General features: G+C 42.4%; 1 protein-coding gene across 1 annotated transcript in view; it reads left to right on the top strand.

Annotated features, from left to right (window-relative positions):
- LOC111218761 (radixin) overlaps positions 1-13,933 on the top strand; it is a 36,981-nt gene extending 23,048 nt beyond the window's left edge. Inside the window, exons 4-15 of the mRNA XM_022741211.1 lie at positions 4,452-4,547; positions 4,963-5,085; positions 5,492-5,643; positions 5,896-5,979; positions 6,084-6,230; positions 6,810-6,906; positions 6,999-7,162; positions 8,284-8,414; positions 10,032-10,192; positions 10,463-10,555; positions 11,739-11,948; positions 13,187-13,933. Of these exons, the coding sequence (XP_022596932.1) occupies positions 4,452-4,547; positions 4,963-5,085; positions 5,492-5,643; positions 5,896-5,979; positions 6,084-6,230; positions 6,810-6,906; positions 6,999-7,162; positions 8,284-8,414; positions 10,032-10,192; positions 10,463-10,555; positions 11,739-11,948; positions 13,187-13,351 (1,623 nt within the window). The 3' untranslated portion in view covers positions 13,352-13,933. The remainder of the gene's footprint in view (positions 1-4,451; positions 4,548-4,962; positions 5,086-5,491; positions 5,644-5,895; positions 5,980-6,083; positions 6,231-6,809; positions 6,907-6,998; positions 7,163-8,283; positions 8,415-10,031; positions 10,193-10,462; positions 10,556-11,738; positions 11,949-13,186) is intronic.
- The last annotated feature ends 3,657 nt before the right edge of the window (positions 13,934-17,590 follow it).

Below are 17,590 nucleotides of genomic sequence, written 5' to 3'. Positions count from 1 at the left end.
GTGTGTGTGTGTGTGTGTGTGTGTGTGTGTGTGTGTGTGTGTGCCAGTGGGTGCTTGGCTTGGTTTGGGTTGGTACTGGTTCTGTACGGAGATGACACACAAAGCTCTCTTTGTGTCTTTGTCTCTTTGTCTTGGAGCTTTTAGGAGACAGTGGATCTAAGTGTTGTGCGTGCGTGTGTGTGTGTGTGTGTGTGTGTGTGTGTGCGTGCGTGCGTGCGTGTGTGTGTGTGTGTGTGTGTGTGTGTGTGCAGACTGGGAAAGTAAAAGGCAGCTTTCAGTGTTGTTTCATGTCAGGCTGTAAAGGTTTGTTGGGGTCGTGGTGACTTGGAGGGAGAAAGACAGAATGAAAGAGAAGATTTTTTTTGTTCACCTCCTGCTTTATACTGTGAGATCAAATTACAGAACACACCTGTCTTCACACCTGTCTTCACACCTGTCTTCACACCTGTCTTATCAGAATAAATAATGAAGTGTTGCCACATAAAAGAAGAGCGCTCAGTCTGTTCCAGGTGAAACCTCGTATATCTCTCTCGTTCAGTCGAATCCACGTGTTCACGTCGTAGTTTTGTGTATTTTTCATCTTGCTTTTGTCCAATCTTTGTCTTATTCAGCTGCATCAGTAAAATCTTTCTCAGAACCGTCGTGGGACATTGTTCAAGACCCGACTGCTTCACCGCAGTGCGTCTGTGCTGCTGTGGTCATTTTATTTATCAGTTGGAATATTTGTTTCTCTTGATGCCCACAGCTCCGTGCGGTGAAGACTCTTGGTGATACGGTTTTTTAAACATGTCGTTATTGCTGACAGTGACGTGTCTGATGATCTCATCAGGCAGCTGACTGATAAACCTCAGACTGTGAGATGTTGATTATTGACGGAGTTAAGAAAGTCTAATGAGAGCGTAGTTTCAGTAACCTACCAAACCACTTTAGCATGTAGCTGTGCGTGTGTGTGTGACACTATGGTACTGGAATAAGGCCCAGGTCGGATCCTCTTATGCTGAGTCAACTTCTGCTTTCCCATCAGCACACACACACACACACACACACACACACAGAGAGAGAGAGGGGGGGGGGGGGGGGGGGGCACACCTGTTGCTTGCTTTCTGTTTCTCTTGTAAAGACACTATTATTTTCACTCTCACTCACACAAACAGGCTCAGGCACCGAGGCCATGTCCTGACCTTCAGGCTTTTCTCTCTCAGCTCCAACTCTCTCTCTCTCTCTCTCTCCTGAGAGCTGTTGTGTTCGTAGGAACTTCCATCACCTTCTGACAGATGTTAATGTAAAGAAAAGTGAAACGTAGTGAGAGTAGAATAAAGCCAGTAGTGCACTGAGCTGAGGCAATGACGGAGTGGCCACCTGCAGAGCTGGGACTTTTCCCGATGGGCCGCGACACATATTCGCTCACTGTGCAAAAAAAATAAAACACAGAGAGAGAGCGAGAGCGAGACGTGGCCCACTCTGGTTCTATGAGGCCGTCATCTCTCTCACATCTGTCTCCCACTCTATCTAAGTACATTCTGTTCGACCCCGCAGCTCCGCCCACACACCAACCAGCGGTGGGCTGCTGCGGACTCGTTTGGATGTGAATAACAAAGTTAAAACAAAAAACATAAAGGTCTGGCTGAAAAGCTCCGAGAGAAGAAATAAAAAAAAGAAAGAAAAATCCAGATTGTTTCAAATACTTGTTCATTCAGGAGGAGCAGAGACGCAGACTGGGTTCGAGACCACAGCTCCCAGTGAGTCCAGTTCAAACACCAACACACAGACAACAGGAAGCTTGTCTGAGTTTATTTAGCAGGATAACATTCAGTAGTTTTGCCTCTAATAACCCTCCGTACCAGAGAGAAGCACACTCCAGCCTTTTACCTCCATCTTTCTCTGCCACTCTCGTTCCTATCTCCTCTCTATCTACCAGACTCACACACACACACACACACACACACACACACACACGTACACATGCAGCTGACTCACCAGATCTGAATGTTTCAGCTTGCTGTGGCCATGCATCGTCATAGCAACAAGCTGTCATATGTCCAGTGATGTGCACTCACACACACACACACACACGCACACACACACTCACTCCTGCTGCTGTATAGTACATGTGTGTGAGCGTAGTACAAGTGAATCTGTATATTTACACTCATGCAGTTTATGTTGGTATTAGTGTGTTTATGTGTGTGTGTCTGTTTTCATCATTTATCGCTTTTCCGTCTAATACATGTGTATAATTGTTCATTTTGTTGTAGATTTTCCCGCTGAGACTTGAGTAGAGAGGCTTGAACATGGATTCAGCAATTTCCAAAGTAGTTAAAGTCATTAATCAAGTAAAAACATTCAGAGGTCCAAACTTCTGCTTTGTTTTTCTGTTTTAGAACTTTTTTGTTTGGACAAAACAACCGATCAGAAGACGTCACCTCTTCTTTTTTTTAGGTCACCATGACCATGACCTTTGACCTTTCAATTTCAAAATCTAATCAGTTCATCCTTGACTCCAAAATGAATGTTTATGCCGAATTTGAAGTTGTTCCCTGAAGGTGTTACTGAGATATCGCGTTCACGAGAGACGGACGGAAAACCCAAACACATGATGACTCCGGCCCTGACTCTCGCCGGTCAGAGGCATAAAGAATCAATAGATTAATTAATAGAGAAAATGATCATCAATGATCATCAGCTGCAGTCCTAGACCTGAGGAGCCCTCTGACCACCAGAGGAGAATGGAGAGGAGAGAGGAGGGGAAAAGTGAGTGAGCAAACAGGTGTAGAAGTAACGATAGACGTCAGTGATGGATGACACTGTGAAGTTTCATATGTCCATCATGAGCTAAATATAGATGCAGATAAAACAGATACGCCCTCTTTGAAAAGGAGACTGCCAGCATGAAAGGAAAGCACATGATCCGATTGAAGCGGTGTGACATCTTGAAGGAAGAACGTCGAGTGTTGTTCGCAGGTCGTGAGTTGACGAGGAGGAGGAGCGCTGCATCTCTACGCTGCACTGATTGAACGAGGCTTTGGAAGAGGAGAACTTCGGAAGATGGTGAAATGGGACACACACAATATGACTTAAATATGCACATGCTCTGCACTGTGCGGAGGTTACATACAGGAAGTCACGTGTCCAGCAGTGAATGGCGAGCTCTGTGATAATGATGTGTGGTGCAAAGAAGAGGCCTTCAGTCGCCGCCCGAAAAGCTGTTTTAATTTTAAATGGGGCAGATTCACATGAATGAAGAGAAGGATCCATTGATGAAGAGGCTCCCGAGCTAAATATAAACACCCCTAATCTCTCACACACACACACACACACACACACACACACACACACACACACACACACACACAGAGTGATAGAAGGCCTTAGTGAGAGAGGAAAGATTTTAATCAAACTAACATGTAAGCCTGCCTCTGAACAGAAACTCTTTGATGGAGCATTATCACACACACTTTTATAAAGTGTTTTCATCTCTTATGAAAGTGACGAGTCCTGTTCAGCCGTGCAATCTGCATCTTACATTTTTCCCCCCTTTTGTGTTTCCTTATCTTACCTTTCCTCTTGTTATTCCCTCTCTCTCTCTCTCTCTCTCTCTCTCTCTCTCATGCCGAAGTTCCCAAACTGTTTACTCACATTCTGAGGCTTCACTTCTAAATCTGCATGCTGAGCTCTCAGCATCCGCATAGCTGTCTCTGCATACCGCATTCCCTGCCCCCCTGGAGGCCTGTGTGTGTGTGTACGTGTGTGTATGTACAGTATGTATGTATGTATGTGTGTGTGTGTGTGTGTGTGTGTGTGTTTTAGAAATGTGACTGAAATGTGACTGTACAGCATATTTTGGATGGCTGTTTCAGGGATGAGTGTTTTATTTTTTTTGCATTTGATTCTGTCTGTGATTGTTTGATACTTGATGAGTTCATGATGTGAGCATGTCTTTCTCTCTGTGTGTGTGTGTGTGAGAGTTAATTATGTGGCAGTGAGTGCTGTCTTATTGACTGTGTAAATCACATTAGAGTCAGAGTAAGCATCCCCTCAGGGGCTTCTCTCTCTCTCTCTCTCTCTCTCTCTCTCTCTCTCTCTCTCTCTCTCTCTCTCTCTCTCTCTCTCTCTCTCTCTGTGTAAAAACGATGGTTTGTAGATGACAAAGCATGTGAGCGTGTCTGAGGGAGGAGGGAGGGAAGACACAGTTAGAAGTGAAGGGAAAAGACTCAAAGGAAGTGAATAGAGGACGACATTTACCTGGCAGTTTCCTGCACACAAAGCCAGGTCAATAAAAGAAATAGTTTTCCCAGTTTTTTGTCTGACAAAGCCCATCAGAAATTTCTCCTTCCACTTCATTGTATAGACTGATTGCTTATCCAGAGATTGACAGTTTTGCAGCAGCATCCAGTTGCAGGTGTCAGGGACTTTTCCATCCTGTAAACCGTGAGTTATTGGTTTGATCCCAGGTGGTGAAGACGGTGGGTTTAAGGGAGGTGTGGTTCTTCGGCCTGCAGTACACAGACAGCAAAGGCTACGTGACGTGGCTCAAACTCAACAAGAAGGTGAGAGACTCCTGAACACAACCACATCTGTCCAAAAAACATCTGTCACCTTTTTTTTTATATATCTTTATTTTGTTTTTAATTATTAATCATTAAACAAGTTGAAAACACGACATTAATAGAGTCATGAAAGCCTGTAAAGAGTAAACAGTCGTCCTCCTGCGGCTGCAGATTGTATCATGCCAGAAAGCCTCAGAAGTAAATTTAGTATTCTGTTTGCTGCAGGCTTCAATCCAAATAGCCTAAAACCCGTGAACACATTTTGTTTACAGAGATGTTTCTTTAATCTTGTTTTAAATCAACACACAGACTACACTCACACTTAATATATTTACATACGAGCACACGGACCTGTGCAGGCGGAGGGTGAGGGGTAACGCCTGAAACACTGTGTGTGGGTGTGTTTTCTCTCCAGGTGACCCAGCAGGATGTGAAGAAGGAGAATCCGCTGCAGTTCAAGTTCAGAGCAAAGTTCTTCCCAGAGGATGTTTCTGAGGAGCTGATCCAGGAGATCACACAGAAGCTCTTCTTCCTGCAGGTACTGTGCACCTGGTCTGCAGAGATATTTTGGTGCTGAGGTCACTGGCTAATGGGGGGGGGGCTACTGCTGCTATTACTACTTACTATTGCCTTTAGCTGCTGCTGTTCTCCGTCCACGGTGGATCCTCTCCTTCACACAGCGGTTTATAGCGACCGTGAAAATCGCACCGTAACTCCTTCAGTGATAAAGGGGATCCCCTGGACTTTCTGTTAATGCCTGTACTGAATTTGATGGCGATCCCTCCTCTGGTTCTCTGGATGCTTTGCTCTGGACTGACAGACCGGCAGATGGACTCGCTGCTGCTCTGTGTATAATCTCTGAGGTTTATTTACCCAGGAAAGGTTGACGGAGCATCTCAATCGTGTGTGTGTGTGTGTGTGTGTGTGTGTGTGTGTGTGTGCAGGTGAAGGAGGCCATTCTGAACGATGAGAACTACTGTCCCCCGGAGACCGCCGTGCTGCTGGCCTCGTACGCTGTCCAGGCCAAGTACGGAGATTACAGCAAAGACATTCACAAGCCCGGCTACCTGGCCTCCGACCGGCTGCTGCCACAAAGGTACAGTGTGCACAGGCACACAGTGTAGAGGAGCTGTGGGCTGAACCTTCAACCCTGCGATTAATGGTCCCTCTCAGCTGTGGCCACCCTCTTATATCATTATGTATTAAAGATGACTAAGTCTGCTCCTGATGGGGGTCGTTCCTTGCTAACAAAGAGAATGTAGTATGACAGTATTTATTATTCGTATCATTATATTATTATTTCATTTCATTATTTATTCGTTTCCTTTCCTCGGTGTGTGTCCTGCAGAGTTCTGGAGCAACACAAGCTGACGAAGGAGCAGTGGGAGGACAGAATACAGACCTGGCATGAGGAGCACAGAAGCATGCTCAGGTGAGGGGAGGAATCCCTGTGTTTTTAAGACACTGACACCTGAATGCTCAGATGTGTATGTTTGCTATTGTTTTATATCCATATGTGTGTGTGTGTGTGTGCAGGGAGGATGCAATGATGGAGTATCTAAAGATCGCTCAGGACCTGGAGATGTACGGCGTCAATTACTTTGAAATCAAAAACAAGAAGGGCACAGAGCTGTGGCTTGGGGTCGACGCCCTGGGGCTCAACATCTATGAGCATGAAGACAAGTAACCAAATCACACACACACACACACACACATCATTTAATATATATATATCATATATATATCATTTATATATATATAATCTGTGAAGAATCCCTCTTTGGTGCAGCTGCTCTCACAAGTAGACGTTGCTTCACTTCATGGGATCATGAGGCCAGAAGTCGGAGGAGCGCTGGTCTATCTTGATGCGATCAGCACGTAATCAAAACTGAAAATTCAGAAATGAAAGAGGAAGAAAATGAAACCACAAGAGAAGTTTCCTCTGTCAGTGACACCAAACACCAAACACCCAACACCCAAACTTTATTTGGAAGAATAAATGTCTTAGAAAATTCTATGAAGGGGAAACTTGTCTCAATCATTAAACTTCCTCAGCTCCTGCAATGTCCATAGATTTCATTGGTTTGACACCAGCGCCCTCTTTTGGTGGTGAACTGCACAGCTGATGCTCAACCTGAAAGCAAGAATACCCCTCAAAGGCTTCAGTCTTCATTTTTGAAACTTTAAAAGAACGCACATGTCCTAGAGTTTACTAAATCATTAATTTAACTTGTTAAATTAAAAATCTCACTTCCTGCTCAGGTTGTCTCCAAAGATCGGCTTCCCCTGGAGCGAGATCAGGAACATCTCCTTCAACGACAAGAAGTTTGTCATCAAGCCCATCGACAAGAAAGCTCCAGTGAGTGTTGGAGTCGATGTGTGATTGGTGATAAGGGGTAAAACGTCTCTGTGCACGAATCCTCTCATAACCTCCCTCTGTGCTTCCTCCAGGATTTTGTGTTCTACGCCCCTCGGTTGCGGATCAACAAGCGCATCCTGGCGTTGTGTATGGGAAACCATGAGCTGTACATGAGGAGGAGGAAGCCCGACACCATCGAGGTGCAGCAGATGAAGGCCCAGGCCAGAGAGGAAAAGCACCACAAACAGATGGAGAGGTACGGACCGTGCTACTCTTCCTTTTTCAGGACTTTAAGTTGGTCTGGAAACACCGCCTGTCATCTGTTCCTGCTGGAAATGATGGTTTTTCCTGTCTTACTTTTAAAATCAAATATCTGCAACCAATAAATTAAATCAGTGTCACCAATGCAAATCAAGAATTTTAAGAATTCGCTAAAATCTAATTTACTTCATTAAAGGGTCGTATGCACAACCAGAGCAGATCAGTTACTTTGCAGCTTAAAATGGTTGTTTATTTTTTGTCCCTTACTTATTCTACAGCAAATATAAATATGTATTTTTCATTTACTGAATAATTAATTCACTTGATGGAGTAATTTTCCAGTCAGTGAAGATGTTAAACGTATGACTGTGTGTAGGGTTACATGTCAGTGCTCGTCCTAACACACCCATATCCAGCGTGCACTGGCCTCCATGGTGTTTTGATTGATTGAACAATCGTCAGCTGATGTTTGAAGTGAACAATCATTGATAAAGCTTTGTGATCAATAGGGGGCAGTGCTGCGTTAAAAGACATCATGCACAGGGCTGGAGCTGCTGTCACTGTAATCAGCTTAATGCATTGGTTATAGATGTGATGTTGTGCTGCACAAAAACAAAAACACATCAAAGAGCAGTGAACGCAGCACGCAGAATACAAACAGGATCTGGGGTCTGTTTTTAAATGTCATTGGCGTGGGCTGCTGTCGCCGTGGAAACTGCTGCTTTAAACTTGTGTGTTTGTTGATTGTTTGTTTGTGTGTGGATAAGGTGTGTATGCCTCCTATTGACTTGTGAAGTATTTAAAGGGGAAGTAAGTGATTCTGGAGAAAGACTGATTATATTTGAACTCATCAGCAGAACACCCCCCCCCCCCCCCCGTGCTCCTTCCTCGGCCTCCTGAATTAATGGAGGCGTATTACCAAGGCAACGACACAGTGGCACACAAAACTTATACTATAAAACGTCGTCAAACAAACGACATTCACACAAACACAGCGTCCAAAACACAACAGAGTGAAAACCAGTGTTTCTTCTTAATACATTTCTTGTCGACTATAACTCCTAACGATCAGCTGATGAGTCGGTGTGATGGTTGCTTCCTGTGTTGTGTCGACAGAGCGCAGCTGGAGAACGAGAAGAAGAAGCGCGAGCTGGCGGAGAAGGAGAAGGAGCGGATAGAGCGAGAGAAGGACGAGCTGATGGAGAGGCTGAGGCAGATCGAGGAGCAGACGCAGAGAGCTCAGAAAGGTGCGACTGGACCGACGCCGCACCCGTTCTCCTCACCCTGCATCCACTCACCTGCCATGCAGGAGAAATGCATTTACACACACACACACACACACACACTGCTCAAAGTCAGATGCTGAAGTCTGAGGCAAAGAAGACCTTCTGTTTTCTTTAATCTTCCCAAACTGAAAAATAACATTTTGTTGTAAGTGTTGAGGACTTTCTCAAAGGTTGAAGGATCATACTGGTTTAACTTGAGCTGGAGCTTTGGCCATAAATCAGTTGTGATATTGCCTCCAAGTGATTTTGGTACCAACTCAAATGAGTAGAATCTCGTATAAAAAAAACAGTCAAGTGTTGAAAGTTAAATGTTTTGCCAGATTCATGGTTCAATAATAATAATATTCTTTATTATTCACAGACGTGAAAATTTGCCTTTGGCTTCACAGGCTGTTTAAAACACATCAGAGTTTCTTTTACTTCTTCTTTGATCGGATAATTCTTAATAATTCTAAATAACAATCTAGTGTGTTATGTTCTTCTACAGCGGCTTGTGTTTAGGCAACGTTGAACATTTCACAACTTCGGCTTCTTCTGTCAAATGAAAAATCAGTTTTTACACAGAGTTATTTTCATATTTTGTCAAAGTTTCAAAAAAAAGTTTTGGAATCTGTAACTGAAACTCAGATATCGTATTTGCATTGGTATAAAAAAAACTGAATGTTTCATGAATATTCACAAAAAAATCCAAAAGTCTGAAATTTTTACAACGAAATTGAAGTAAAAAAAAAAAAAAAATGCAGAACTGAGCATAAAGACCAGTTTATAAATCCCTAACTGAATAACCCTGCTCGCTTGTCTTCCCTCCACCTGTTGACCTTGTCAGCTCAGTGTTTAGTGTTCACAGACGGCAGCTGGTTCACCGGCTTTACGAGAGATAACTTGCACAGCAGCGACGTTTGATGTCAGGCTAGAAAAAACATGGTCCGATAGATGCTTGTGTGAAACCAGATATCTGATCTCCCATTTCTGTGAATTTGCATAAAGTGGAAGCTTTGGGGGGGGGGGGGGGGGTGTAGCCTCAGGCAGCAGCAGCAGGTTGTAATTTTACAGCTTCACATAAATCCTGCTGGTTCATCATGGTGAGCCTTGTCATAAAATGAAGATGTTACAAAGAGATGGAAGATAAGATAAGTAGGTTTAAGTAGTGCCGGTGTGCACAAGAAGGTCGGTCTTAGTATAACATGCACACACACACACTCCTCCACACAATTAATAATTATAAGTCCCACTTATCCTACGTTTATCTGCTTATGTATGAGCAGCTTTGTTTACTGTAGGTAAGGAAATGCTCCCAATATACAAAAAAAAAAGAAAAGATAGAATAGAAAAAGATGTGATTTTACAGTTGCACATCTCACAGTTTTATCTTGGCAAATTCACTGGGATTAGTTTATCAAATTCAATTTATATCGTTATGAATGTCATTAACCGATCCTCTGACTCCGGGGTTGATTGAAGTAACATGATGTTCCTGTGTGTGTGAATGTGTGGCTTTAGGATCACACAGTCTCACAGGTTAAAGATGGTGCATAACAACTTTTTTCTCTTTTTTTTTTTTTACGTGTGCGCTCGCAGAGCTGGAGGAGCAGACTCGCAAAGCGCTGGAGCTGGAGCAGGAGAGGAAGCGAGCGAAGGAGGAGGCAGAGCGTTTGGAGAGGGAGAGGCAGGCGGCGGAGGAGGCCAAGGCATCGCTGGCTCAACAGGCCGCCGACCAGATGAAGAACCACGAACAGCTGGTACCTGCACTCACGTATCAACCACAGAAGCTGCTTCCACACATTTATTCATTTAGTCCTTTTGTTTAGAGAATCATACATTTAGTTTGTTTTTAACCCTGACTTCCACAGAGACATCATTTCAGCTACCAGCTTCTTAAATATGAGAAGTTGTTAATTCTGACTGTGTCATGTTTTTGTAAATTGCAGATATTGTAAGTTTGGGGTTTTGGACATCACACTGGGGTCATTTTGGTCACTTTTACCGGCATGTGTTTTTATTTCCGATAGGCTGCTGAGTTAGCGGAGTTCACGGCCAAAATCGCTCTGCTTGAGGAGGCCAAGAGGAAAAAAGAAGAGGAAGCGACAGAATGGCAACACAAAGTGAGTGTTACTCTTGTATGTGTGTCGTGTTTTTGTGTGTTTGGGCTCATTATTCTCTGCTTTTTTATTTTTGAATACAAAATATGGAAATTTGTCTTTTTATCTAAGAAACAATTAATTGGATGAATAAATGAAACAAGACTAAAAATATATGTAAAAAGTTCATTATGTGGCGCCCAGCTGACCTCAGCCCTGAACCAGTGACACAAAATAAACCAGGATCTCCATCGGACACATGGCAACTTGCCTGTGTGGGAAGCCCGTTTGGGATCACGTTTTTTTTTTGTGTGTGTGTGTGTGTGTGTCACTGCACTTGTGATTCCCTCTGACTGGTCATGGTGTCCGCAGATTAAAAATGGAACAGGAACGTTACTTCACACCCACCTCTGCAGTGCAGAGGAAACTGGACACTCCCGTCGGTTAGAAAAAAGGGAAGAGTAAACAAATAAAACTGGACAGATTATAATATCCTGTGCAAACGCTGTGCTTTTAGAAATATAGAAACTGGTTGATCTGCAGAATAATGAGCAACTTTCCATTATCCTCCTCCACTGTCTGTTAACCTCACCTCCGGAGGAACCTGTCAACTGTAGCTGACCTGGAACAGTGTCCTCTGGCAGCAGGAAACAAAAGATTTAAACTTACATATTACAATTACATGAAATAGTTCCAGGCTAATTAGCATACNCCTCTGGCAGCAGGAAACAAAAGATTTAAACTTACATATTCTTTTTAGTTTATATTATTTTAGTGTAGTAGACCATTACAATTACATGAAATAGTTCCAGGCTAATTAGCATATACTAAACAGTACGTATATGCTGATGTCTGTGTCTGGACAGAGGAAACATAGGAAGTGTAAAATTGTAAAGAGACATTAAGGTGAATTTGTTTTGTCTACCTGACAAATAACCGAAACATGGAGCAGTGAAGAATAGAAACCTGAAAATGTCATGCACACAGAAACTGTACTTCATACATGGGGTTTACAAAAGGAAAGTGTCTCTGTGTTCAGACTGAAAATGAAGATTACACAATTTTCATGCATTCAAAAAAAGATTCATTCAATTTTATTCTTGTCTAAAAGAGTTCAAAGAGAGAAACCTGCGAGTGTTTATGTCTTTATGTGTGTGCATCTGTCGGTGGCTGCTTCTCTCTGTAAGTCTCCATGTGTTTTCTCCAGGCTCTGTCGGCACAGGACGACCTGGAGAAGACCAGGGAGGAGCTGAAGACGGCCATGACGTCTCCGCCGGCGCCCGAGCACGACGAGCACGACGAAACGAACGCCGAGGCGAGCGCCGAGCTGCTCAGCGATGGCGTCACCAGCCACCGCAGCGAGGAGGAACGCATCACCGAGGCGCAGAAGAACGAACGAGTCAAGAAACAGCTACAGGTAGAGCAGCGGTGCAAGAGGGAGGAGACGACCAATAAAACATCAGTATTAACATGTGATGCACTGCAGCAAGTAGAAAAGTGAAATTACTATAAAACTCTACAGTACAAATATAAAAATAGTGACAATAAATAAAAAGAAAAATAATAATCAAATAATGCAAATAATATTTTGCTGCTGCAGACTGCTGCTCACAAACATCAAAAACACTTCTTTCCTTTGTGGACAACACGTAACACCGACTTTATTCACTTTTCTAAGTATTTTCAGTTTGGAAAGACAGAATATCTGTTCAGAAACAAATTCTGTTTATTTCAAATGATAAATATTTGTTTTTAATGCACAGCAGATGCTCCAAACTCTTGTGTGTTGATGCTGCAGTGACAGTTGCACAAAGACTGACACGCTGTTGATTTATGAAATGATTCAGTGCTGATGACCTCTCTTCGCTAACAACAACAACAACGACGCTCGGTTTCATCTGTGAAATACTTTTCAGAATTCGTGCATGTTGGGACCAGAACAAAAAACAAACACAGTCAGCTCTTGACAAGCTGTCACCTTTTGACAAATGGTTTTATTTTTTTGGTATTGCCTCAGGTATGAGGGTCACTGAGACTTCCTCCCACTCCAGGATAAATTATCGTTACGAGGCCCTGAGGTGTTTCTTTAATTACACGGGAGGAGTTTTGTTTCATGTAATAGACTGAAACGGAAAGTAGTCTTGACGATCACGATAAATACATCAAAGAGTATTATTATTTTTATTGTTGTACTGATTTCAGACATCCTGCTCCTCATAGTGTCACATTTATTCCGTCGATGTCACTGCTCCGATTTTAACAAATGTTAAAGAATCGTCAGTTTTTGCTCCAGTTTTTTTTTTAAAACAGAGGCTGAATCAAAATTTCAAACTTTAAAAACTTGCTAGAAATCCAAACGTATGCAGCCGCAGGAGCTTTTCAACGTGAAATTTCTTATAAATTCGTTGTTAAAATTTGTAGAAATGTTGCTATTTGTCTTACAGGGATGCTTGAATGAAAGTTTTTACATGATAAAATTGGATTTACACTAAGCTGTGTTTAATGTAGCTGCTACATTAAATTAAATGAGATGGTGTTTTTCATTTGAAATGTGATGCTGAGACGACCCTCGCTGAAATGTAGAGGATGAGGATGATGTAGTTCTTGTTATACTAGCTCTCATCACCCTTCTCTCTGCCTCTCTCTCCCGTCCAGGCTCTGAGCTCAGAGTTGGCCCAGGCCCGTGACGACACTAAGAAAACGCAGAACGACATGCTGCACGCCGAGAACGTCAAGGCGGGAAGAGACAAGTACAAAACCCTGCGCCAGATCCGCCAGGGTAACACCAAGCAGCGCATTGACGAGTTTGAGTCCATGTGAGGCGGGGTGAAGGGCGGACACAACGATGGAGAGGGACAGTTAGTCTCGTTGCCATGTCAACGCCTCACTTTCCTTGTAAAGCCCAAAAACCTGCCGCCACCGCAGGAACACCTGCTCTTGTTCTATCAGGAGAAAGACCAGCTGACGGGCTTTGTAGCTTCAGCCTCGCCAAAGCTCTGCCAAGCAGCGGTTGGCCAATCACACTGCTACCTGCTTTTTAGAGCTCTCTCTCTCTCTCTCTCTCTCTCTCTCTCTCCCTCTCCCCCCCCAAACAAAGCACATGTCTTTTAATCTGTCGGAAAAATAGCAAGCAACATATCCTGTCAAACGTGGACTCCTCCCTTGTACAATATTGACAATATTAATGCTTGCATGTATGATAATTAAACAGCAACAGGACCGGTAGACAAAGTGAGACGGGACAGAATTGGCTGATATCGTTGCTTTTACTCAACAAAAATAAAATGGCCATTTGTAGCTTTTTGATGTTGCTGGCACATTTGTCCGTAAAGCTTTAATATCTGTACCTTACTTTAATTCTTTTGTCATCAGTTGAACAATTTGAATCATTTGTTTAAAAAAAAAAAAAAAAAAAAAAAAAAAAGGACACGCCTTATTCGTCTCATTTCCCTCCTCTGGTTTTACCTTTTGTTCGTGTTCAGGGGAAGTTAGCCTGTTCCGTTCTGCTATCATTGATCTGTTCATGTTACATCAGCTAATTTATCTTCTTGAATGGCTGTCGGTTTGCTGAAGCTCGCTCTGAGCAAACACGTATGCAAACTGAATCTGCTTGTTTTTAACGCTAACTGTGCTGGCGTCCTCCATCCACTGAGACATTTGTTCAAATATATATTTTGCCCCACAATAAAGAATGAATTTATATTTCCGACTATGAAGCTACAGTATGATCTGAAGAGTCCTGACTGAGATTAGAGCCAGTGCAGCTGGATTTATTGACAGAGGATGTTGCGTCAGACGTACATGACGTACGTACTGTGTATAAAACTAAAAATATAGAGCCAGTTTCTCATTTCTGGTAAATGTGTGCAGAGGAAACGATTTTTAACCTCTATGAATTTGTTTTTCACAAAGGAGGGGGACCTAAGACGTTAGCGTGAGGGCATCAGAGCGAGACAGTTGGTTACCCTGGTAAACAGCAATAAACAACTCCAGGTACTATTTTTTTAATAACGAGAAGACGTTAGAAAAGATTAGGTAACACTGTTTTGGATTTCTCACACAGACACGCTTCACTGCTGCTGACTGATAGCTGGCTGCCGTTCTAAATTAGTATTTGTTTTTAATTACTTGCATGGTTATATGAAGGTTAATGAAAAAAAGAAAACAGCGGACGAACCTTCGAAATAACAAACTCATTCACGTGCAAACAGACAGTAACGTGTTGGTAAAACAAGTTATCACAAATAAATCTTCACTTTTGCACTCAGGTGTGAAGAGGTTCAAACAATAACAATCAGTTAAAAATATATTAAACATTGATGCAAAATTGTTGTTTTCATTTATATGGAGACTAAAAAAATAAATGTATAATTTCTATTTGGATTTATCTTTTATATATATCTATTTATCTTCTATCTAAATCCCGTAATGTGTCTCATCCATCTACATAATGCTGAACCAACTGTGTCTGAAGTCACAGTCACAGGAGCCAGTAAGGAAACTCACAAGGACCAAACAATCCATGAAAGCTTGAGAAGGGCTTTTATTGCTCACTTTAACATCACACACAAGAACAGTCAGTTCACAACAGCACAACAGTTTCCCAGGTTCTGTAGGTATGACAGGTATGTTTTAGGTTTCATCGAGTTCCCCCGGCCCTGCAGCGTAAAGACACCCACTCTGAAATGACACGTTCATACGATAACAGGAAAATGACAAACAAAGACACAATTAAAATTCGTTTAGGGAAAGATGTTTCAACCGATTTCATTAGAAGTAAATTTTTCTTTTTCTAAAAATGCATCATTTATTTTGGCTGCACATAGAAAACTTTCAAATTCACATATCACCTTAAAGCAACACCTTTTGTTAGCATTGCACATTATGCTAAAAATTTAAATAGATACACAACACAATTTGACTTGGCTTTAATTAATACACCTTATGAATCAGCCTCAGGTGCTTATATGACAGCTTTGGGTTTTCGGCACCCTGCCCTTGGACCATCGTTTGGAATCAAACTCTTCATCTGCACATTGAAACAGCAGCAGTGGTAAAATATTTTTATTTGATAATTCTTTTTTTTAATTTTTTACTTTTTTTTTAAATTTTTTATTTGGTTTAATATAACCGCCATCGACCTGAGCAAGGGGAAACATTGGAAACAGCCTTTTACGTGGCTTTGGTCCCTGAAGAGGCAGCACTTCAATCATTTCTGTAGCAGAAACGAAGCTGTATTAAAGCACATTAGAAATAAAGGTGGGAACGAACTGTGACAAACAGGGACCTTTTGATAAAACAGCTGGATTTAAGCCCCCCCCACCCCCACCCCCCCACCACCAATTCAGTTTCTATGGGACATTGTGGGAGAGCTGGCAGCACAGGATTGACCTTTACCGAAAGATGATATGTTTTTACTTAATTTGTCCAAAAGCTCTGTGATACTCTGCCAAAAAATAAATAAATAAATAAATAACTACATAATTAGAAAGTGATGTAGTGGTGGGAAAGCCTCGACTTTTACTAGGTTTTTACTGCGGTTTTAGACGACCTTGAGAAACAGGTACAAACAAAGCTGAAGTGCAGCTTTGCTGAACTTGTGAACTCGTGCCGCCTTTTTCACTGACGCCATATTGACACGTCACGGTAGGAAAACTACAGGAGTAAAAAAAGTAATTAAACTTGAATTCCATGAAGCTGCTTTTCAGTGTCAGGGCATCATTAACATCACGAGTAACACCTGTGCCTGCGCACAGACCCCTCGCTAACGAGGAAGCTTCCTGCCACACGTGCCAGTGGATCTTCGCTGCTAAGGCGTTAAAGTTAAAGGCAAACATTTAAAATATTTCAGACAGCGCTCCACTTCCTGAAAACACACACATACACAGAGAGCAGGCAACAAACTGCAGAGGAATTACAAAGAGAACTGGATTTCAGACCTGAGGTCAGTCCACTTACACAGCACACACACATTTGGTGTGTACATTGCTAACAAAACAAACAACTTCAGCTAGCCTGTACGCTAGCTGTTTGTGGTGTATAAAAACACAGACCATGAAAATACTCATGTTTGCATGAAAAAAAAGAGAAAAAGCAAGGCGTGAATTTGCTTCATGTTCAGCCTGAACTCATTGTGTCCAGTGACACTTAGCTTAGTAACAGATTTAGCAACGTGTACATCCCCTTATTCAGCAACACTGACACTGACTTCACTGTCTTCTTGCAGATAAAACATCACATACAATTTGAAAAATAGCTCTTTAACAAGTTCAGTAGAAAAATAGTTTTTGCCCTCGCACACTAAATATGTTTATTTTAATATCCACAAGAATGTTAACACAAAACCTTTCAGAGGTTTGTTCCATTAAAATGTAGAGTGCATCAACCCTGTGGCAAACACTAGCACACGGTGCCAGACCAGCAGGTTGACAGCAGCTCAGTGATGACCGAGTGACTCAGCCGTCACATCAGTGTCAGGACAATAATTCAACTGACTGTTTAACTGCGTGATGGCTGAGCTCTTGTTCCTGAGATTAACACCTTTCAGATCACAGCGCGGCCCGATTAGAGAAAAGTTTTCCATGTGAGTGAGAGAGAGAGAGAGAGAGAGAGAGAGAGAGCTTTGTGACAATAAAGGAGAAATTGTTGTGGTTGCGGTTTGCGGTTTTTAGATTCCTGGCGAGGGTGTCATTAAACATTTGGAGCCTGAGGTGCAAATTTGAAAAGCTTTGAGGCAAACTTATTATAAAGCTGTCTCTTTTTACTGCACTAATGCTCACAGTCTATCTCGGCTCTGACAGTGCTCTGAGGAAATACTGTTCTCAGGTGCAGTATGGCGCGAAGAGGCTTCAATATGTCTCATAAACACACCTTTTAATATATAGCACCTTTTTAAACCTGGTAAATTTCTGCATCATACTGCGCGTGTTTTTCACCGTGGTTTGAATCGACTCATCCGCCAAACCCAAACCAGTGTTCGAGGTCTCATAATATCTGAGCTACACAGTACCATGCTTTGATATATATAAACAACAACTGTTTCCAAAAAGTGCATCGAGA

Source organism: Seriola dumerili, unplaced genomic scaffold (assembly GCF_002260705.1).
Source record: "Seriola dumerili isolate Sdu_G_001 unplaced genomic scaffold, Sdu_1.0 BDQW01000052.1, whole genome shotgun sequence".
NCBI lineage: Eukaryota > Metazoa > Chordata > Actinopteri > Carangiformes > Carangidae > Seriola > Seriola dumerili.
This window is presented reverse-complemented; position numbering and strand designations above follow the sequence as displayed.